This window comes from Eublepharis macularius, chromosome 3 (genome assembly GCF_028583425.1).
Source record: "Eublepharis macularius isolate TG4126 chromosome 3, MPM_Emac_v1.0, whole genome shotgun sequence".
In the NCBI taxonomy this organism is placed as follows: Eukaryota; Metazoa; Chordata; class Lepidosauria; order Squamata; family Eublepharidae; genus Eublepharis; species Eublepharis macularius.
In genome coordinates this window covers 25,420,965-25,445,225 of record NC_072792.1, presented here as the reverse complement: position 1 = coordinate 25,445,225, position 24,261 = coordinate 25,420,965, and the positions used below count along the sequence as shown (strand labels likewise).

The 24,261-nt window shown below is 43.2% G+C and overlaps 1 protein-coding gene across 1 annotated transcript in view; it reads right to left on the bottom strand.

The window, feature by feature from the left end:
• ABCC4 (ATP binding cassette subfamily C member 4) overlaps nucleotides 1–24,261 on the bottom strand; it is a 204,448-nt gene that overhangs the window by 148,494 nt on the left and 31,693 nt on the right. The window contains exons 7-13 of the mRNA XM_054975037.1: nucleotides 22,662–22,787; nucleotides 20,511–20,760; nucleotides 17,317–17,421; nucleotides 12,036–12,125; nucleotides 9,704–9,895; nucleotides 6,648–6,742; nucleotides 5,380–5,466 (exon numbers count right to left, since the gene is read on the bottom strand). Coding sequence (XP_054831012.1) covers nucleotides 5,380–5,466; nucleotides 6,648–6,742; nucleotides 9,704–9,895; nucleotides 12,036–12,125; nucleotides 17,317–17,421; nucleotides 20,511–20,760; nucleotides 22,662–22,787 — 945 coding nt within the window. The remainder of the gene's footprint in view (nucleotides 1–5,379; nucleotides 5,467–6,647; nucleotides 6,743–9,703; nucleotides 9,896–12,035; nucleotides 12,126–17,316; nucleotides 17,422–20,510; nucleotides 20,761–22,661; nucleotides 22,788–24,261) is intronic.

Here is a 24,261-nt window from a genome sequence, read left to right as displayed (position 1 = left end):
GCCCTGAGAGCTTTCCTGATCTTGTTCAGGAATACTACCTAAGCAAGGTGGATAAAATATGCACACACAAAAAAGCATCAAGAACAATTTAGGTTCTAAAAAAGAAATTAAATCACACTTTTAAAACTGAATTGGTCTTTTTCTTAGTAAAGGAGGGGTTAATGGTAGTTCTGTGTTTAAAAAAAAAAAGAATAACAAGCTTAGAAGAGAGTTTAAGTGTATGTTTAATAGATTACATGAGGTATTATGTAAGTAAGCAATAAGATAGATAAAGGGTTGGAAAACTGTTGGAAGTCAAATAAAAGGGGGGAGGAAAGGGAGGGGGTTAGAAACAGATATTAATAAAGGGGGAATGTTTGTATTTTATGATTATATAATCTAATCCAATAAAAAAATTTATTAAAAAAAAACTGAATTGGTCTTTTTCCTTGGGTGTTTTCAATGGCTAGTTTTGCAATTCTATGCAACTAACCTAGCAGCTAGATTAAGGTGGAACTGCATATTTTATTTTCATGCATGTATGTATGTATGTATGTATGTATGTATGTATGTATCTATCTATCTATCTATCTATCTATCTATCTATCTATCTATCTATCTATCTATCTATCTATCTATCTATCTATCTATCTATCTCACTGAGATCCAAGACAGATTGCAAATGGTGCAGGTAAAAATACAATATAATTGACACTGACACACCACCACAGCAAAGCAATATACCCAAATACTTGTTTGACAAAGTCATACAAAAGCAGAGACCATGCTTAACACTCCTCCATCTATTCTACTCCCAGTCAAGAGATTAAAAACAAACATGAACGACATTTGTGATGGGAAATTGGTGGACGGGTGCAGGGTGAAGCACTCTTTCCTACTTCTCCCCCCAAAACGCCCCTCTCTATAGCTTTTAGGTATTAGGAAAACACTAGGCTGGGAACCTGCTTGGCTACAGAACCACTTAACACAGAAGGCTTTCTCGGTATCTTTCTCAGTTTCTTGGTATGAAAAGATTTTCATAAAAGTCTTTGTAATGATTGTTTTTCTCAGGGGAGTTTACTCCTTTCGTTGTGCAAGGGAACCTTCTTGGCCTGTAATGTCTAAATCCATCCTCCACTGTTGGTAACATACCACAAGAACCGCTCTGTGTTTAAAGCTAGACTTGGAAGTTATTGCGTAAGTGGCTTTTTTGCTGTATTGTGCTATTTGCAACTATAAGAAATGAGGGTGGGGTGCACTGGTTGAAACTGAAAGCTGCAAAAATGCACAATAGGAAAAGGTGGCCTTTAAGCCTTTCAAATTGCCTTTTGAAACTACATAATGTGACCATCGTTCTGTGGCACTGTTCTTTCGACACGGCCTGTGCTAAAAGTTTAATGCCCTATACAATATTTAAAACAAATTCTAGAAACACGCACACAGCTACATTATCTAATTGCAAAGGCAAAACTGAAAAGCTTGAAAGGGGAGACACCACTGCACTGTAAAAAAGCCACTTACCCATCCTTCCTCATCTTGCCACTCTCATTAGGGGGATTCTGTGGTGCTTTGTGCAGCAGCAGCAGATTAGCATGTAGAACGGACTGTGTTTACTTTCCAGATGGAAGTCTACAGGGTTGGACTTCAGTAGATCTGAAAGGACACACTATCTTTAATGGTGTATCGCACAGCACAATCGTCACTCACCTGGATGCTCCTTTCAGACTTGTAGATGATGAATCTTTTTGCAAAAACACATCACCACTAATTAAAAGGCAACAAGCAGGGATTTTATAACACATGACATGGCACTAAGATCATTCATTCATTCATTCATTCATTCATTCATTCATTCATTCATTCATTCATTCATTCATTACGGATGGAAGCAAAATGACTGTCCTTAACTGACACATCAGTATCATATGGATGATCTGGTAACATAGGGAGCATAGCCCCTATGTGGGCACAGCCCACCCTTCCATCATAGCTGCTGATGCTGGTGTATGAAGTCCCCTCACAGCCTGGGGTAACCACATCAACAGATCTTCTCAGTACGCGACCCAAGTGAAAAAGAGGACAAGTTCTGCAAAAGCAATCATGCTACAAAGACAAGGTAAGAAAGCGGGCTGCAGCTGGTTCTTTTTATTTCGTTATTGCATGTTTACTTGCTGTGTATTGATGTTTTTCTAATGGAGGGAGTGGAATGTATAGATATTCAGATCCCGGTTTTTTTAAAGCATGAAAGTAAAATACAGAAATGTATTTAAATAGAAAAGAGTCCAGTGGCACCTTTAAGACTAACCAACTTTACTGTAGCATAAGCTTTTGAGAATCACAGTTCTCTTCGTCAGATGCATGTGATTCTCGAAAGCTTATGCTACAGTAAAGTTGGTTAGTCTTAAAGGTGCTACTGGACTCTTTTCTATTTCGCTACTACAGACTAACACGGCTAACTCCTCTGGATCACAGAAATGTATCTGAGATTCTGAAGCAACATTACCTACTTTTTAATATACAGGAATCGGACAAAGCGTGTAGAAGCACATGGCCTAATTAATTTTTTGAAAATACAGCTGGGGAACTCACAATAAAGTGTTGTGAATTGTTTTTAGCTTGCTCCTCAAGTACCCCTTGATTCAGCCTGCAGGGAGAGGTGTGAATTACGAAGCTGATGCAGAGCAAGTTAAACACAGTCCTTTCCCACTTGCTCTAGACCACTCATCTCCCTTACTCCTCTTTCTAAAAGCTTTCCCTTTTCCCTTATCTTTCCTCCCTTTCCCTTTTCTTGAATTTGGTCTTCTCCTTCCTCCTCTACTTCACCATCCACACGACAACATCCTAACCCTATTCCACAGACTGCCCATCACCCTATACCATTCCTCCCCACTCCCAAGCGTAGCCCCTGGAGTACCCTTTTCCTTATTCTCTCCCCATCCCACATTGTTCTTGCTCCACCTCCTATCACACCATTATCATTCCTCCCACAAGCATGCCCTTTTCCCCTTCCACCATAGCTTTCCGTTCCCTTCTGCCTTTCTCATCTCTCCACACTCTTTACGGCACTTCACATTTCACAGCTCTTCCTACCACCCCACTCCCTTTCCTACCTCAAAGCAGCTATTCCTCCCTCTATCCCAGTTCTACCTCTCTTTCACTCCCATCACCCCTCAACTTCCCCATTCCCTTCTAACCTTGCCCCTCTGCCTCCAGTCTCACATTCGATTCCCCCCAAATACACTTCATTCCCTTAAAATTTCTCCATTCACCATCCATCCATTCCCTCTGCTTCCCACTCAACACTCCCAATGCCTGCTCACTGCCACATCCAATTCTCACCAAGCTTGCAGGGCACAGTATTTCAGTGTCTGAGGGGTTGCTATGGCAACTAAAATGGCACCCATCTTGCAAGAGTTCAAGCACTATTGCTACAGCCTCCAATGCATTCCAGATGTATGGGCAGACTACAGTAACCATGTTGGTGAGGGCACGCCCAACAAAGATCAGGGGAAAGACACTGAAATTGGGGGAGGAGTCCCCCAGACATGCAGAACTTTCCCTACCTTTTGTACACTGCCCTATTGCACAACTCTCACTGTCAGCATGGGTTGCAAGGACTTCAGTATTGGATAGTGACGAGTGGGGAGGAAGTCCTATCCCCCTCTGTCCCCACTTCCTCTCCTCTTCCCATTGCCACTGCTGCCTTCTCCTTCCCATACCCCTCCTTCCACCCTTGTCCCCAACACTCCCACCACTACTTTCCCTCCTTGCCCTTGACCCTTCATTACTAAGGGGGGCTGGTTGTATGGGGTTGCTAGGCAATTCCATTATGCCAACCGTGACTTCATGTGATCTTCATTGAAGTTTTCCTTTTTGGATTTTTTCTGCAAAACCAGGGTTCACCCAGGTTTGTGGAAAACATCCTCCTTTTCTGTAATTGGCCCCAAGGTTCAGATTTTTTTTTTAATCTTTGCTTAGAGAACAATTTTAGAATTAAGATGTATGATATTAATATTTTACATATAGGTGCTACAGATAGTAAGAAAACTTCTTTGGACAAGAACCGAGAGAAAAGATGGCTTTCAGTTAAGAAGTTCTATCTGTAGAACGAACACATCGTTGCCTACCGCAACGTCTTGTGTGTACATTATCTGAAAACAAAAACCTCATTAGGTAAATGAAAAGGAGGATGTGGGGAAAGGAAGGTGGAGGGGAATAAATAAGTCAACATTTGTTAAGAACTGGAAAACATTATATGATGTTTGCTTTTGAGAGTTAAATCTTGAGAGTTCTACTAGTATATCGACTAGTACAACTGCACAATATTCCTATAAATTCTATAACTCTTCAAAATGTTTTGTGTTGATATAGTTACTTAGAATTGTTACGATGATAATATAAATATGCAAAATGATTTTCTGTAGTAACTGTTGTAACGCATTATAAGCCACATTAAAAAAATTCTCTTCACCTATGGTTTTACCCATATGCAGATACAAATAGATTTAATCAACTCATTAAATCAGTTAAACTATACATGATAATCAGCTAAGGTTACTTTAACTGGATGACAGTCACTAGCATTCAGAATATTATTATGCAAAAATAATCTGCTTCTCAGCTTGTAATATTTAAACAAACGATGTAATTTTTATGTTTGAAATCTTTGCATGATCAGTATTGGCCAAAAGTTTCTAGTTCAATTATAAATTCTCTGTCACCAATACTGAATTCTGTATTGCTGAAACAGAACTTCTAGAAGGTGTATATATGTTCTATATATATGTTCTAGAAGAACACAGAAGTTCAGGCCACTATCGATCTTCTGACGTTCCTAGTTATAAGAAAAATCTAACAAATGATGATACATGACGTGCATCAAAACAAGTTGTGAAATTTATCAAATGCCAAAAAAAAAAAGTGTGTCTAAATCTGAGACTCCCTTTGAGCTTGAGCCCCGGGCCAAATGGGGTCAAACTATATGTAATACTGGAGATCCATGTTCACAACCTCCATCATGTAATCAAGTTGCTAAAACAGAGGTCAAGAGAGTCCCACCACCACCACAATACTAGGAATGGGACAGCCTCCCCCCCAGTTCATTTCACTCATTAGAAATGCTCGGATAATCACATCCAAGGAAATGAACTGCGCTCACAAACGCTCACATTGAAATAAAGATGGTTAGGCTTTAGGGTGCCAGTGGGTTTTTGTTCTACCAGACAAGAGCAACGACATCTTCTAAACTGACAAAAGTCCATGGGGCTTATTAGTGCATAACTCTGCTTAAGACTACACTAGCAAAAAACGAAGACCCCACAAGCTGGACATAAAACTTTCCCTCCATGAGAATCAATTCAGAGAGATAAAAAATTTAAAGGCATCTAGAAAGTTACATACTTTTCAAACAAATGCCTGCTGACTTCGGCATCCACTGCACTCAATGGGTCATCCAGGAGGTAGATATCTGCATCCTGATACACTGCCCTAAAAACATACAAAGGAGTAATAGTTGAATCACTGTCCCAAAGAAGGGTGCGTTCATGAAGGACTTCCCACCAGTTCTGCCTAAAGCCTTCTACTGCACAAAGGACAACGCTCTTCATTCAAAGCCAGAAGGAATACAAAACAGACACAGACTCTTTGAACCCACTGCCTGGGCTCTGTACCAGAGGAGCTCAGGCTGCTGTCCATCTTTTGAGGTCCCTAATAAGAAAAGGCTAACAAATGATGACATACGATGTGCATCAAAACAAGTTGTGAAATTTATCAAATCCCTCCCCCCAGTCTCCCTTTGAACTTAAGGCCCAGGTGAAATGGACCTCCTACCCACCCACCCCCGACTTGACTGGCCCTGTTTTGGACTAAAGAATGGCCTCACCTTGCCATGAATCCACACATCCTCCTTCAGTTGACGATACGACACAACGGTCAAAGGCAACTCAGGCTCTCTGCAAACCAAGCCTTGCCAATCCAGAGCTAGCCTCCGCAACCCAGACTCTTTCCCCCTCCCCACTCCCATTTCAAACCAGGGTTTCACGTTCTGACTTATAAGAGAACTACCATTATGGCCGGTGCACATACTCTAAGCAATGGTTAATTTAGACGAAGGAAGGGGAGATTTGTTCCAGAGAGGGGAGAGCACACCCCCAAGAATGGCCCCAAATTTGCAAGCTAAGAATGGCAGAGAGCTCGTGTTATACGTTAACATTATACTTTAGCTCATAAGATCTGCTAGAAGAGAAAGAGTTGCTTTGTACACACACAAGCCTTTCCCCGCCCTTCTCCTGTTTTTGTCTACTGTAGGATGTTGTGTTTTCTCTATTGTAAACCACTTTGGATCTCCATTGGGGAGAAAAGTGGGATATAAATAAATGTACATCAATTTAATATGGCATTTTCACTATCTACCTACCAAATCAATGGCCAACCCTCTCTATAATCCATCTTGCAACACTGAGGTTGTCAGGTTACAAGCTGATGTAATATTTTCAGAATTTCCCACTGAAAAGAGATGCTAGTGATCGGCTTTAAATTGTGGCTGTTTCTATTATAGTCCCATCACTTATTCTGGAAAGAGTTCCCACCAGGCTATCCATTAAGTCATATACAATGAAGGTAAATTCTTGGGCTCAGGTAAACTTAAGTATGCCTTGGAAAAGACTTACCTGGCAAGGTTAACTCTGGCTTTCTGCCCTCCACTCAGTGTAGCTCCCCGATCTCCTATCACCGTCAAGTCACCATCTGGCAGCAGCTCCATATCCTATTTTAAAAGGTTATTTTTTTCTGTATGAGAATAATTTTACTACACTCTGTAGTTGCTTGATAATCCCAAAAGAAACAGAAGCACAGATGGGTCAAGCTATATCCTTATAACGAGACTGTTTTGGAACGGAAGCTATTTATAGATTGAAAAGGGAGAGAGAATGGACAAAGGAAGAACTTAAAGGGAAAGAAAAACTTTACAAGGAATGTAGTTGTTGAGGTGAATGAAGGGGTAAGACAGCCTTTAAGTACAGCCCAACACATCTCTTTAAGGCCTTTGAAACTGACTGGCTTAAGCAATCCGTTCACTACATGGATTGGATCATAAGAACTATTTAAGGAACAGATCTTCACTTTCCACAGAGGTGAGCTGTAGTCCCGGAAATATGCTTCCTAGGTTTGGGGGGGGGGCGGTGATGGGAGCAGCATGTGGTGCAATGTGACGACAGGGGGTCAACAAAAATCTAGCCCCCTCCCCAACAGGGCAAGCAGAAAAATCCAACACTATATAATTAAAGATCCCATTTCTGGAACTAAAACAGCCACTATTGTAGAATAAATCTGACACTTTCCTTTAAAAAAATATATACATATAAATATATTTACATACATGTGCGTGCTCAAACGCACAATATGTATATATATTAATTAATGCAAGAGTTCCACAAGGCAGCAGACGAATATCACGCTAAAGGACCATTTTAAGCTTCAAGCACGTTGAGATTTTTCTTCCATCAAGAAATGTGTTCTATAGAAACTCACTGGAACGTTAATCTTTTTTATTATTATTAATGATGGATGTTTTAATTCTGACATGAAAGCTTAAAAGTCATGTACCAGAAGTGTTTTCGTTAAAAAACATTTGATTTGTGCGTTTCACCTACCTCACTACTGACAGCAGCACCGCAACATGCCATGAGCAGGGCATGCCATGTCATACTTTTTAAACTGCCAAGCAAAGATCTATGCCTTCCCTAATCTCTCTTGATGCCTGAGCAACACCTGTCAAGGCCTTTTTCTCCAAACTCTTCTCAGACAGAGCTGGAATGCTCTAAAGTCTTCTAATTCACTTAAGATGCTGGCTTAAGGAGCCGACAGCACCATTGAGCATAACTGTGGCTGAATCCACACGGCAGTTTTGTACCGCCTCGGCTTCCAAACTGAAGCAGCCTTTTTCAGCCTCCACTTGCAATCATTCACTTCCCTGATTTCACCCCTGCTTTGCCCTGATCATTGCCAAACTTGCTTTGCTACGCCTGGACACATTTTTGAACCTCCTGTGCACATCAGCACCATATTACAATCGTCACCCCTTTGCAGCCACCACTTTCCCCCATCATACCACGAGACGGATTTTTTAAAAAAATCAGTAATAACTAACAATATTTTTAAAAGCCAGCAAAAAAAATTTTAAGTGGTGCAGCAGGGGCGGGTTGGCAGCCATGAGATGACCAAGGACATTGTTTAGGGAACCCCCGTGGAGATGGCTCTGTGGCTGTTGGGAATGCATCTGCATTCACACCAGCAATGAATTCAAACACAGCTTGTAATATTTCTCCTGTGATCAGGACGACAGCATGAAAGATTGTCTCACATACATTATTTTCCTGGAGAGTTTCTTTCCATCGGTTACAACAACGGATTATCTTTGAAAGATGACCTGAGTCACATATTATCACAAACCGAAATTCAATTAGCATTCATTAATATCATAAATAGCATTACAAATGTAGTTGTTTAGGTGCCCATTCCTTTGCTCATTCAGAGAAAACTGCATACAAATGCAAGTAAGTTGCTCGCAAGAGGAAACGTTTGTATGAAATTTATACATGCACGTTTGTCCTACGTACTTTTTTTTACATTCTGTTTTGTGCATCCTAAAATTGAAGTTTCTCTGATTGATCTCAATTTTCAATTGACTTCCTACTTGTCAATGTAATTTTAGTTATTTATAAAACCTTTCATGTAAATAGCTCCTTTTAAAACGCACACATTGGACTTAGCTCTTGACTACAGCTATAACCGATCACCACAAAGCTAGTTTATAGCCGGAAACAAGCTGGCACTACTTTTTTTCAGCTTCATTAATCAACCTGCACGTTTCGTTCGGGCTGCTTCGAGAGCTCTATTCAGTCAAAGCAGCCCCCACGTAATGTTCCATGTCAGAGAGAGGAAGGAGGGCAGATTCAAACACAAGGCTTTTGTTGAGGTCCTACAGTTCATACACAAGAACTTTACAACTTCACTATGCATAGTGGATTCGGCCCTCACTTGGAATTAAGTTCCACTGGTATCAACCAAGGGCAGTGAGCAGGTAGTCCCATTCCTGTAGATTTCAAAGAGGAATTTTCTCCTGCATGGTAGCAGGACCCATGTGGAAACAGGCGCACACGCTACAATTTGTGAAGTATGCTGCACGAAATTGCCACATCTTGTTCCCAGCCTCCACAGAAGCAGCAAAATAAAAACACATCTATCTCACACGGTACACATTTTTGTCCTATTATCTGTTAAAACCACTTAATCATAATGCCTGTTTATCATAGAGTTAGTATTAGACTAGATCTGGGGAGACTCAGGTTGAAATCCCTGTGTGACCTCAGGACAATCAGTCTTTCAACCTTACCTGACACACCTCACTGGGATGGGAGGGAGGGGAAACATGCTCACTGCCCAGAGCTCCTTGAAGGAGAAATGGGATAAAAATACACTCAAGTGTTCTTGGGATTTGGGCATTTGGCCAGAATCCTATATTTCAAAGTGAATTCAATTAGGACCAATAGCGTTTACATTCAAGGAAGTACGCCGAAGGCGTTTTTCCTACTATTTATAAAAAGTGTTCAAACAAAATGATTCCTTGAAAATGTTACTTTTACTTTTACACACTGAAGCAGGTAAGTTTAGAAAAGCAGATTTTCCATGTCAAATATTCAAAAGGCGGCGGGGGGGGGGGACTTACTTTTTTAAGAGCGCAGGCTCTTAGAACCTTTTCGTATTTTTCTTTTTCGTACGCTTTCCCAAATAGGATGTTATTTCGTACGGTACCAGAGAACACCCAAGGCTGCTGAGAAACGTAGGCAATTTTCCCTCGAACGTCCACAAAACCTTTGCTTGCAGCCAGCTCGCCGAGGATGGCACTTAAGACAGAAGACTGCAGGGGCATTTGGGGAAAACAAAACCAGATTTTCAAAGTGGAAATGCGCACGCACACTCAAGTTCTCTAGTTCATAATATTGCATATACAAATATAATGATCCCATACCTTAAGAAACAGGGATGCCTGCATCTCTTCCCACCTACCCAGCCCTGACTTCTAGCACACTCTATCTGCTCTTTCTATAGTTTTGTTTTGGTACTAGCCTTACCCATAGTTAATGCTAACCGTGAGCGTCCTCCTAATTCAGGGAATGCTAGCCAACTGGCTACAAATGCTTACCACTGTAGTAGCTGAAGTTTCTAAAATGCTTTCTTTAAAAAATTTAGATGCTCTATCAATATTTTAAAAATGTTTACAGTTGCAACATAAAAAGGCCAGGAGTTGCAATGCTCCCCTCGACAATGACCGCTGCGCATAAGAGCTGATGTCAGTAATCCTGCCCCCGGTGCCTTGCTCCACACCAAGGCCAATCCAGCCCTCAGCAAAGAAGGAGCAGCCGCAACCACCACTGTTATCCCTGTAGTGCTAGCAGAATACATAATTATGCCAGCTGTCTTCAAGTCATGAATCAGATCCCAGAGGTGAGCTGCAGAGCACTCCCCACTGGGTCACAAGCTACTATAGTGCTGCCGTATTTTTGGCTACATTTTGAAAGTACCTGCTGTGCCGGGACAGAGTACCAGCCAACATCCCCAGCAGCTTTTGGAACAGGGTGGTGGGCAGAGACGGAGTTGTACAATGTGTGACATCGCATCTGCCCCAAACCCAGATGTGACATAAACATGCCGGGCAATGCTCTCGCCTCACCCTGGCCAACCTCAAAACCCGGAGTTTCGGGGGAATGGCCAGAATGCTGCCCAACATGCATCACATCCAAATTTTGGGGTGGATGTCATGTCATGCAACATCATTTCCGCTACCAGACCTTTCTTCTACCAGTTCAGGAAGCGGGGGCAGAAGGGCTGCCTTTCTGCCATAAGTGGGCGAATGGTAAGCCTAGTACAGTGCCATACTTCCCGCCTCTCTTTGCTTTCATAAGGAGAAGAGCGGTAGGCAGGTTCACTCCATGGCAGAGAAGATTCCTTCATGCTGCTGACCCTTGCCTTATGCTCCTGGGGTTCCGCTTGTGTTTTCTGTTTCAGGCTTTTTTTAGGCTGCTGCCCATGGCCCTGGCCTTGACACCAATGAGACTGCGGACACACAAAGCTGCCTTGTACCAAAAGTCAGACCATTGGCCTATCAAGGTCAGTACTGTTTACTCCAATGGGCAGGGCTTCAGGTGAAGGTCTTTCATTTCACCGACCACCTGATCCTTTTAATTAGGCTTCCCCCATTTCCCATCACATGGTTATGATGTCACATGACTTCTGGGACTTCCGTGATTCTTTTAACCATGTTCATCTGCTGGCCATATCCCCGTTATCCAGGCACAACTCTGCATATAAAAATTACAATAAGGGTGGGCCCTTTTTTTAAGACATTCTGGAGTTTTCTCACATAAGAAGCTGCTTTAATTGCAGAAGCACATGCCTTTAAAGTAAAACGGCATAGATTGGGCTGCTATATAGTACAGTTTTAGACTTTTTAAATATATTTCATTCATTTAATTTAAGACTACCTCCCCCAACTCCTTCAACCTCATCAGAAGTTATTTCTTTTGTCCAAAAGTTACTTGGGAAAGGCTTATAACATGTATAGTGCAATCCTAACAAGAGTTACTCCACTCTAAGCCCACTGAAATCAATGGGCATAGACTGGAGTAACTCTGTCTAAGACTGCGCTGTTAATCCCTTACAACAGAGAACTATGTGTTACTAGGTCAAAGCGGCCCTCTCAGATTTATGTGGCCTTCCAAGATGTCTCAAAATCCTTGGCGTACGGCCATTCGAACGTATTTTGTATCAACTGGCTTCCTTGAATATTAAAGTTTAAGTACAGCATGCATTTGTGTGTACGTATTTTAAATACACAACATACAGCAAAAATAAAATTCTGCAAGTACCAGAGGAGTGGGGGGGGACACTGCTCTCCGTACGTTCCAAATGCCTCAGCAGTAGAAGAATGCATTCTTAACATTTTATGAGCAGCTTAATTCTAATTCTGAACACATTAAAGAGCTGAAGTTATGGCTTACTTTTCCTGCTCCCACCGGACCAACCACAACTAGTAATTCTCCTCGTCTGACAGAAAAGGAAATGTTCTGAAGCGTCGGCAATTCCAGAGTCTACCCATTTGTAAAGAAAAGCTGTGCGTTAATTCTTACAAAGTATTATAATCGAAGGCTGCAATCATGACTGTATGTGCATAGAAGTTACCTCCACTGAGAGTATTCATTTCCAAGTAAACAATATAAGGATCAGAATGAAATTCTCAAAATGTATGAGGACAGAGACATTCTCAGCACAGTTTCTGACACGTTTAATCCACATGGCATTTTTTTATTATACATTTTTCCATAAGCTTGTGTGGTTCATCAACATCTATGCCATTTTAGAATAAATTTTGCCAGTTTATTATACAACCATAGAGAATCTCAACACAGAGAAAGCAAGTCGTTTAGGAAACCTAACTGTGAAAACTAATGTTAAGTGACTTTTAAAAAAAAAATTCATGTTAAAACTTTTCTTTGTTTAAACTATAAACTACACACCACAACTCAATAAACAACGCAGAGAACAAGAAAAAACACACAGTTCTAAACATAACACACTAACAATACATATATCTATAAAATTAAGAGGAAAAGAAAAAAGAAAACAAAAAACCCCATAAATTACACTACAAGCTGAGTTCCGATTTTCTCCGCAACAAGTATATATCATTTCTAGAGTCCCACTTATTCTAAATTAGTCACAAAATCCCTCTTTTTTCTATTGTTCCTGTTTCTTAATCCATAAATCCAGATTTTATCAAAGTGATTTTTTTTATTAAGGCCAAGCATATTTTAAAAAACACAATGTGACTCAAAATGCATGTGCAAGCTTTTGAGTTCTCCAGAATTCCTCACAAGGATAGATATTCAACAGGAAAAAGGGAGATGGGAGGGAGAAAATGTTCAGGCCACAGTAGGAAGCTCCAAAGACTGTAACTGTAGTCCTAAAATGGAATAAAGGTCCAATGGCATCCTATGCAGAGGTATAGCCAAAGACTAATGATTTCTATGGGCACAGACTGAGAAAGCAGCCCCGTGGCGCAGAGTAGTAAGCTGCAGTACTATAGTCGAAGCTCTGCTCACGACCTGAGTTCAATCCTGGCAGAAGCCAGGTTCAATTAGCCGGCTCAAGGTTGTCTCAGCCTTCCATCCTTCCAAGGTTGGTAAAATGAGTACCCAGTTTCCTGGGGGTAAAGTGTAGATGACTGGGGAAGGCAATGGCAAACCACCCCTTAACAAAAAGTCTGTCAAGAAAGCGTCGTGATGCGTGACCCCATGGGTCAGTAATGACTCAGTGCTTGCACAGGGGACTACCTTGACCTTTACCTAGACTGAGATAATCCTGCATGAGATTGCACTGGATGTGCTGCAGACTAAGGGCCAAACTAGATGTGACAGCATCCCCATGGCCACCAAGAGGATACTGCTACCCTTTTAAAGTCATTTCAAAATGCCACGAGGGCCCAATCAGACCAGCAGTGAGAAGACTGAGGCACTTTTGTCCCCCCAACCCCCACCCCCATATCAAGAGCCAAAACAGCCCAATCCTCCCACCACCGCTGTTTTGGCACTTTAAAAGCACAGGGATGGTGGTGGTACAGGAACACCTCAGTCCACCAAGGTGCACAGCATTTTTAAATGACTTTGAGATAGCGGTGGCAGCCTCGTGGTAGTCATAAGGATGCTGTTATGTTTAGTTTCACCCTGGGTTAGATGGTGCTGGGTATAATGCAGGTTTTTCAAGTTGCTGCTACAACAAAAAAAAGCAAAAGGGGGGACCCAAGTTGTTTATTGTACAGTGGCCAACTAACTGCTCGTTTCTATATTCACAAAAAGAGAATGTCTGTATAGCCATTGGTGCAATTTGAAAAACTGGTTTGCACCTAACACCCTATAATCCAATTTAGTTTGCAACAGACCCAGTATTCCATTCCAGGACTGTAACTATGTTTCGGCTTTGCCACCACATCCTGAACAACCTAATTTTTCCTCCCCTTTTTCTTTTTCCCTTTTCTTTTCATACTGAACAGGTAGCCAAATGAGAACCTGAAAGCTTGCACACTGTTTTGTGATACACTGTTTTCTGATGTCTTAAAAGGTATTTCACAATTTTTGATCTTTGAATGTGCCGATGGACCAACAGAGGTACTTGTTATCTTTGTCCATTTTAGGAAATAAACTGGAAGGAGGGAGAACTGAGGAGAAGGAGAAGGTAACATGTTGGAACCCACAAAGGATTTCTGCTGATAGGAGAATAGCAAAGAGTCCAGTAGCACCTTTAAGACTAACCAACTTTATTGTAGCATAAGCTTTCGAGATCCATAGCTCTCTTTGTCAGATGCAACTTTATTGTAGCATAAGCTTTTGAGATCCACAACTCTCTTCATCAGATGCAACTGATGAAGAGAGCAGTGGCTCTTGAAAGCTTATACTACAATAAAGTCTTAAAGGTGCAACTGGACTCTGCTATTTTGTTACTGTAGACTAACATGGCTAACTCCTCTGGATCTATGCTGATAGAAGGGCATTTTTACCTCCCTCCTGCTACAGAGCTCCCTCCTGTCCCCCACAATCAGCATTTCAGGGGACATTCTGAGCTGCCATGTAAGACGTGAAAGTGAAACACTGCTGACAGAAATCCTTCTGTCACTGTATTTTTCCACAGGATGATCCAGGCCAACTATTTTCACCCAGTGGGGAAAAAAATCCTACTTAGTTTGCCTGCTTGGAGAAATCCCTACCCACCATAGCTAAGAGGCTCTATTCCAGAAAACTAACTATAGAAAACAATCCATTATGGTTATTCAGTAGAACTTTAAACCCTTCCGAAGCTCTCACCTTTTAAAATTCTATTCTGAAGTCTCTCCACACGGTGGCAGCAATGTCACATTTGATGAGCGCTCCACAGTTCCTATTGCACAGAACTGGGAAAACCGAACTACTGGAACTCTGCACTCACTCAGTGCCTCAGAACTGATTTTTTTAAAAAGCAAAACACTGGTGACAACCCAACAGAGTCAAGTGCCCTCAAGCCTGTTGAACACAACAGGTTTATGAGCACTTAATTCTGCAGATGAATTGCATCCACTTTTTTTAGATACAGAGCTTGACAGCGGAGCTGTTCCACTCTAAAATTCCTGTGGAGCGTTGGCGGGAGGGGAGACCGGGGGGGGAGGGGTTGGACTTTCCTAATTTCCACATACTTAAAATGAACCCAAAAAAACCTGAGGTCAAATTGACACTGAAAAGTGAGACAAAGTGATCTTCTGCAACTGAACTGGAATTCATATGCAAATTTGACTCTGTCAAGCTAGGACTGAATAGCAACTATGAATGGTTATCACATTACCACAGGTAACAGATTTCCTTTACAGAGGCGGGGTCTGGGGGAGCTCAGTGGCACCTGGCGTGGGCTTTCGGGAACCACTGATCTCTTTGTCAGATGCATCTGGCAGGGAGAGCTGTGGTTATCGAAGGCCCATACTGCATTGGAATTGGATGGTCTAGCTGTTTGGCTGCTACAAACTAACAGGGCAAACTCCTTTGAAGCCAACTGATACACACACTAAAAGGAGATGTTTACATATACTAGCAAAGGAATGTTTTGGTTGCTCCCTCCCCCTTCCTCCCCATAATTGCCTCTTCTCTCTCCTCCTCTTCTGTATTTGACCAGTCTCTGTATCAGGCATCTGACGAAGAGAACTTGATTCTCGAAAGCTTATGCTACAATAAAATTGGTTAGTCTTAAAGGTGCTACTGGACTCTTTTTGATTTTGCTACCACAGACTAACACGGCTAACTCCTCTGCATCAATTTTAATGAACAGCAAGATTTGAGTTCAGCGGCACCTTAGTGACTAACAAGATTTCCAGAGTGTAAACTTTCAAGAGTCAGAGCTCCCTTCTTCAGACAAGAGAACTTTAATGAGTTCAACAGCCCTGTGGTGTTGTGTTCCCCTGCCCCCAGTGTACCTAATTTTCTTTACATTGAAATATATATACTCTGACAGAAATGGGGGTTATTTTTTCCTTCAACTGCAATGAAAAGTACGTTGACATTAACATAAATAGTGAAATTAACAGCATTTTATTTCCTTAATTTTCTTATATTTTTCTCCCTAGCGTCTTTGCCGCTGTCCCATCTCATTTACCGGTCACACAGCTTCTACTTTCTAGACTATTCAGGATCAAATGGAGAAACCTACATAATAATTCTCAATACTTTAGAGATCCAGGGAATTGCCTGCAAGTACGCTGCGGAACATCGTGAAAAAAATGCGGAAGATAGCGTCTTCTTGCGCGAGTTTTGCGCAACATCGTGCAAAACTCGCGCGAGAAGACGCTATCTTCCGCATTTTTTTCGCGACGTTCTGCAGCGTTCTGGATGAAGGTGAGTAGTGTGGAAACGGCCCTGGCCAGCCTGTTGCAAGGCAGACCAATAGGACCCCAAGGAAGAGAGCGTGATAAATATAATAAACCTTGTTTTAAAAAAAAATTCTTAGATTTTATGTGTGTCATGTTTGACTGTACCCATTCATCCATGCCACTGTTAAGTCTGGTGTTTATTGTCTTGAGTTGCCTAAGTATTGTACCTGATCTCATGTTGTAACTGATGAGTAAGTTCCTTGGCATTGGAAAATCACTTTTGTTTTCTCCTTTGTCACAGCATAGCCAGGCAGCTGGCAAAGCTGCAGACAATCTCCCTCGTTGATATTTTCTGGACTGACCTTGGGTGTCTGAAATGTTGCCGTTCTCAGTCTGCCTAGTGCGTGAACTCTGAAAACGTTTCCCAGACTGCCTCTGAACTTGTGGTTTAGAGGGGGAGGGGTTTGTTTGAATATATTACCTTACCTGAAGCTTTTTTCCTTTCAAAGAGAAGTTGCCATGCTCATATGCATTTTACTTCATGTGATCCTATGGACCTGTGTATATGGGAAAAGACTGATTTCCTGAATAAAAATCATTTAACCAAGGACCTGTGTCTTGCTGAAATGATCCAGGGATCTACCTGCCATATCCTGTCATCCATAGTTTGACATTTTGAATATGGCACCTTTCAAACATTTAAATGCACTCTGCATACATTACCTCAGAAATTCTCAACCAAAAGGGATCATATACTACACTAATATTATTGTCTCCATTTACAGGGAATGGGGCAGAGAGGGAGGAACAGGGAGAGAGAAGCTTGCCAAAGGTGAATTTAAGGTGAGAGTTGAAAGTACCTCCTACATTATTTCATTTCTAATGGAAGGCGTCATTACCTTGTCCCAGTAACAGGTCAAATCTTGAACATGAAGGATGGCATTTTCGTCATTGGTTCTGAGCTGCGGGTTAAGCTGGGAAATCTCGTCAAGGATTAAAAAGTTCTGGAGTGGGGGAAACCACAAAGACTTATTAAGCATAAAACAGAAAGATGAAAGGAAATCAATCCAAAATGCGGCTTAACCTCAAACTAAATATAAATAAACAAACATGCCCATCTCTGTTACACCCATACTCAAAGATGAGCTCCCGGAAATAACACTAAATAATGAAGTGGCAAAGGTGCTGACCGATACAGGCCATGAGAAATAAGGGACTCACCCACTTGGCTCCCATTCAATAAATTAGTATCTAAGTATCAGCCCCCTTCCCCAACAGATCCTACCCGACACAACTTGAACTAGCAAAATAAAACTGGAGATGCAATTTCTTTTTTTAAAATCTTTACTCTTACAATTAAAATTCTAGAATTTAAAAAATTACAATGCTAAAATGAGCAAGATTTACTTCCAAAAACCTGAAAATAGGCAAGGAAAATTATACTTTCAGAGCACCATATGTAAAGCATGGGTGCCTCCTCTTCCTAGATTCCCTCACGTGATGTGTTGTGGTCCAGTAACAGCCTACTGAGGCTGTTTCAAAGGTGAATTCAGCGCAGGGCCGGATCAAGGGGGGGCAGGAGGGGTAGTCTGCCCCCGGCGCCACCAGGGAGGGGGCGCCAGAAGCAGCTGCCAGCTGCCATAGGACGCAGGCAGCAGCGTGGGCAGCCTTGCAACCCTCCGTGCTGCCTTTCGCCTGCCCCACAGGACAGGGGGCGGCTGGCTTGCCGCACACCCCGTCCTGCAGGGCAGGCAAAAGGCAGCGCAGGGGGCTGTGGGGCCGCCCACGCCATTCGTCTGCCCCGCAGGACAGGGGGCAGCCGCCCACCCCCTGTCCTGCGGGGCAGGCGAATGGCACGGGTAGTCGCGCTGCCTTTTGCCTGCCCTGCAGGGCAGGGGGTGCGTGGCAAGCCAGCTGCCCCGTCCTGCAGGGCAAGCGAATGGCGCGGGCAGCCTCGCAGCCCCCCGCATTGCTTTTGCCTGCCCTGCAGGACAGGGGGTGCACGGCAAGCCGGCCGCCCCCTGTCCTGCGGGGCAGGTGAAATCAGCGGGGGGGGGGGCCGCGAGGCCGCCCGCACCATTCGCCTGCGGGGAGGCGAATGGCACGGGTGGCTTCCCAGCCCCGCACGCTGCCTCCATTCCGCCCAGCGTGATGACGTCACCAAAGTGACGTCATCACGCAGCGCGGGGAGCGCGCGCGCGCGCGCGCTGCGCACAAAGTGGCCAGCCAAGGGTTGCCCCGGGCGTGGGCAACCCTAGATCCAGCGCTGATTCAGTGACATATAAAAGCAAAACAAACCAAAATGCAAAGGAACGTTTTGCTACTAGATGATTTTGGCCCACCCTTCATTAATATTTATCTCTGTAAAAACCAGTATCAGGAATTCCTTTGAGAGGCAGCCAAGCCGATTTTCACACAAGCCCTACCATTCTACAAGCGAGAACTGCAATTCAACATACTAAGGAAAGGGCAAGATAAGAGTAGTGCAGAAAAGAGGTATCACCAGATCCCAAACGTTGGCAGACACATAAGGAATGGGTGCAGAAAATGGGAAAAGATACTTTGATGAAGGCAACAAGCATCATCCAGAAATATATCTCTAAAAAATGCAAGCAAAACATCTAACAGGGGTTTTGAGAGTCGAGGGAGACGCACAAAAGCAAAATGGCAATACAGTCATCAACTGGAACAAAAAGCAAGGCAGCTTTCTGCAGGAATTCCCTCCTAGAAATGCATTCTAAGCCCTCCCTTCTTCCAAGGAGTTCATGCTTTCAATCAGAATGTCTCCTGCAAGGTGAGAAGCCAATCATTTCCCTCAACTCAGTTCTCTAGAAGGACAAGGGGATTCATTCATCATGTGCAGAATGGGGGGGGGTGGCTATTTGCGCGTGCCCTAGACCTCATAAAGGCATGAATGGCACCAAGGGCTAGCATGGCATAATGATTAGAGTGTCGAACTGGCAGACCCAGGTTCAAATCCACACACAATCCTCCATCTCTTTCTCAGCCTAAATGGATTACCGCAACATGTGGGGCTGCCCTTCAAAACAACCCAGACATGACAACTGGTCTAGAATGCGGCAGCCCCATTATTGTCAGTGGCTAACTCCTGGGATCGTATGTTGCCTGTTCTCAAACTACATTTTTTGCCAGTCTGTCTCCAAGCTCAATTAAAGGTGCAGGCATTGACTTTTAAAGGCCCTCATGGCCTAACCCATATATCTGAAAGACTGTCTCCTTTCATTTGTCCCTGTGTGCCAGCTACGGTCTTCAGGCAATCATCTATTGGCAATCCCCTCTCTCAGGGTGGACGGTCTGGCATCAGCTAGACCCCGGGCCTTTTCCACTGTGGCCCCGCCTCTGTGGTATGTGCTCCCTGAAGAAGTGAGGGGGGCTCCCACCTCGGAGATCTTCAGCAGGCACTGCGAGTTCTCTTTGTTTGACAGGGCCTTTGAGGGAGTATGAACGACTGGCATCTTTTAAGGGGTGGAGTGAGGGATTTGGGTGTTGCTATTTGATTTTGATTTTTTAACTGTAAATGTTTTTAATCTGTTAATGTCAGCTGCCTTGAACCGCAAGAAAAGGTGGGGTAAAAATGGTTAATAAATAAATAATCTCACAGGGGAACATGGCAGAAGGAAAAGCTTCTTGGATGAAAGGAAGGATAAAAATGTAACAAGTAGGGAAATTATCCCATCACTTAGCAGGTACACAAGAACTAAGAAACTCTTGGATGTTGGACCTGGCTGGGCCATGCTCAAAAGTAGGGAAACTAAGCCCCTACTGCATGTCCTCTGGGAGCAGTAACGGCTTTCTAGAAAGGCCAGTGAAAACGTGCAGGCCTCTGAGCACAATCAGATTTTTCTCCCTTTAATTCTAGTCCTGCTGCTCGATGCTGTAAATTGACAGGAGGTCTTTACACATTTGCTCTCCTTAAAAAAATAACTTGTAAGCCACAAAGGATTAATACAGGTATGTGGGGGGTCAGGCAGGTGGGACAAAAAAAACTTTTTGCAAGCCAAAAAATTCTTGAGGACTTTTTTTGCAATTAAAACACAACCGCAGAGCATCCAAATATAATTGTCAGTAATACCTTGATTCGTCGAATGCTGACCATTGCTTCAGATGATTTCTCAATGGCCGCTGGGAAGAAGAGCGTGACTGTCAGACTCACCGCACCGTACAGCGACACGGCAACAAAGACCCGACTTGCCGAGATAACGTTGCCAAGTAGTACATAGGTCATGAAAGTCATAAACACAATTATTTTGCAGGCAACAAAGAAAGAGGCCAAGTTCAGTCCCCGAAGGTAAGAACTCTTAAGAATCGTGGAAATCTCCTTCCTGGAATTAAAAAAAAAAGAGTACCATTTTGTATATTATAAACATCTTAACTTGCATCCACTTTGTAAGAATCCTAAAAAACATGCTGTGGTGATCTACTCCAAAGTTCCGCCTGTCTCCAGTTCTCTGGACCAGTCCTGGGGATTTTGCCCTGAAGAAAGCCCCAGAGACAAGCCAGCCAAACAGAGTCCTGGATGTACACTCGATGGGAACGGGTGAGCCAGCTTCCCCTCAGATACAACATTTGGTAGCTTTGGATAAGAGCATATGCTAAGTTAGGCTTTTATTTGGGGCTTTTAGTTAGGATTTGAGATCTGGGTAGGGAAGAAATCTTGCATACTGAAGTAAACAAGCACCCCGTGAAGGGCCCATCCAAGCTCTACGACATCATTCAACCCAGAGGGCTTTTCATCTCAGAGGCCTCCCGCCTCAGCTCTCCCTCCTCCTTTTCCCTCCACCACAAGCAAAATCAGCGGCAGTCCAAGCCATGCAGTCACAATAAACAAGAAAAGAGGTGACCACCAAGCTTTAACCACCGTGGTACTGGTTTTGTGGCCAGGTTCTCTGAAAGTTTAAAAGAGCAACCTAGTACTGGGTGGAAGACAGACAGCCTGTAAGCTGTGGTAAAGAGGCTGCAAAAGAACCTTAATGGCCCTACCTGGGGGGAAAATGGGTTATTTTCTTCCCTCAGCATGTGTGTGTGTTAACTTAGGCTCAGGTTCAACAAGTTAACACCCAATGGACAAAACACAACCTCTGGGGAGTAGAGTTGTGAGCCAGTTGTGCATTTGTCTTACTATTTGTTCCACACAAACTTTAAACAGTTTCTTCGAGTAGTTTTCTGTAAATAAATCTTTGGTTGCTCTTCTGTTCCATCTGTGGGTGAGGGCTTTCTAATCACCTCAGTATCAAATGCCCTGTTTTTAGGGTCCCAAAAAAAACCCGTTAGGGAACACAAAGCTATATGCTACCAATAAACGTTTGTGTCTCCCCTTATTATTGATATTGTGGTGGCTGGAATTTAAACAGAAGGAAAGGAGATACCAGAGGGTGGGGATACCAGAATAATAGGACATTATTCTGTCCAGAGGACCTTTAATCTCAGAGGCCTCCCACCTCAGCTTTCCCTCCTGCTTCTCCCCACTCCACAAGCAAAAGTTTGGAAGCCCAAACCATGCAGTCTCAATAAACATCAAAAGAGGTGACCGCCAGGCGCTAACCATCACACATGCACATTCTAAAGCATAACACAATGAATCAGATCCAACCAGCTTTTCTACTAATGATGGGCAGATGGAGGAGTCTCCCATCTTCTGAAGGTTCAAAAATATGTCCCAGAGCAATGGCCAAATTATGCCTCCTATGGCAAAATCAGCATACTGCTTTAGTTCTCCTAAAGTGACAACTGCAATTTTTATCACACTATTTAAGACGAAGTAACACCACTGCCTAAGAGCAGAACCACAAGTGACAAAAGGCACAGGTTGGGTACTTGTCAGCTTCCCTCAAGTTTTGGCGGAAAATGTAGGCAGCTTGGCGGAATGTTGGACAAGTGACAGTTGAAAAGTCCATTGGACAGCAGTCAGAGAGCCAAGCTGCAAGACCAGGATGCCTACATTTCCCATCAAAACTTGAGGGAAGCTGACCAGTGTCCAATCTGTGCCTTTTGTCACTTGTGGTTCTGCTCTAAGTAGAAGAAAACAGGCAATGCAGACTTAATTCAGATAAAGTTTTAGAAGGTTGCTCTACACCCTAAAGAAAAATACTCTCTAATTCTTTTCCTGAACCAAAGAAAAATGCCATTAACATCTTATATTCCAACTCATATATATTATATTTCAAAAACCTTTTAAAAGACAGCAAGGTTATTTCCGTGTCTCTGTCTGCAGGATGCCAATTACCTTCTTAAGCTATTCACAAGATCAGCAAATGATTTTTCCCAGGCATACATCTTTATGATCCTCATCCCAGTTATGACCTCATTCATGGTCCTGATTCTTGAATCTGTGAAGGCTGCAGTCCTGCTCCTGTAATTTCAACATGAATCAAAACGTTACAGCTAAAACAATATTTTTATTTTATTCAATTTATATTCTGCTCTCCCTGCAAGAGGGCTCAGAGCGGATCACAGGCGGTAATAAATACAATAAAAACAGCATAAATTAAATTAAAACATATCAGTCAGTACAAGAAAATCTAAATCAGACAGTCGCGTCCGTATTGCACATCCACCAAGCATTAGGACGCATCTGTGCGGCAGGGTGGCCAGCTACCAGATGACACCAATCTGGGAGGCAACACTTCCCCTCTTATGTAGTGGGTACAACAGTTCAAGTGATTTCCAATAACTCTTTTATTAACAGGAACATCACCACTCAACGCACAAACATCAAAACAACAGTTATAGAACACTCCACTCCCCCTCCAGAACACGCCCACAATTAAACTCAACCAACAGCAAACACCCGGTATCCAGAAACCCTATTCGCTAGTTCATTAGTCTGTAGGGGAATCCTGATTGGCCGGCTCAACAACACAGCCAATCAGAATGCAGCTGTACGGAACCTTGCTACGAAAGCCGTTTTGCTTGAAGCTCCCAGTACGCGACATCCCCCTCTGGTAGGAGGCCGGTTTTTCGGCCCGCCCGCCTCAACTCCATATGCCTGGCGGAACATCTCTGTCTTGCAAGTCCAGCAGAAAGATAATAAATCCAGCTGGGCCTGGGTTTCCACAGATAGAAAGTGCCACCAGATTGGGGCCAGGACCGAATAAAAAGGCAAAAAAAACTCTAGGATATGTACATGGCCTTCTCAATGGACAAACGTGCTCACAGTCATTTATACTGTAGGTAATTCAGTCAGAAAGAAATTGATGTAATGCAGATACAGCACATTTAAGGAAGTTAACAAAATGTGTACAAAGACGTGCAATTCAGAAGGGATTTCCCTAGGCTTGGCATTGTATTTAGTTTCAACTTTCTTTGAACACTCAGTGAAGTAGTGAAAGCCCAGTGAAACTTCACAGGTGGGGGGGAGGGGGGAGGCTGGGGTGAAAGGCGGGCCCGGACTCCTTGCCCTAGGATAGCCAAACCCCAGGCACACTTCCCAAACAACAGCACACCACAGTATGCTGCTCTGTTCTCAGGGCCAGTTCTCTCTCCACACAGCCAAGGCAAGACCCCCAAGGGTTGCCTCAGTGTTGCTGAGGTTAGCAATGAAGGCAGTGGGGCTTATGCACATCACGGCCTACTGGACCCATGGGACATGCAGCCACCAGTCAGGTCAGGGGCAAATTCCTGAAGTGCTGGCAGTATATGTGGCCAAGTAAATCCTTATCTGTAACTCTTTTTTCATTCACTAGTACAATGTGTGTGGGGTTTTTTCAGCAGATGGATCAGGAATGCTGCCTACCCCGTCCTTTCTAGCTTTTCTACCTCCTCTCAAAAATATCACCCTGATGCCTCAGGCCACCCCCCCCCCAAAGACTCCTCTGGCACAACCA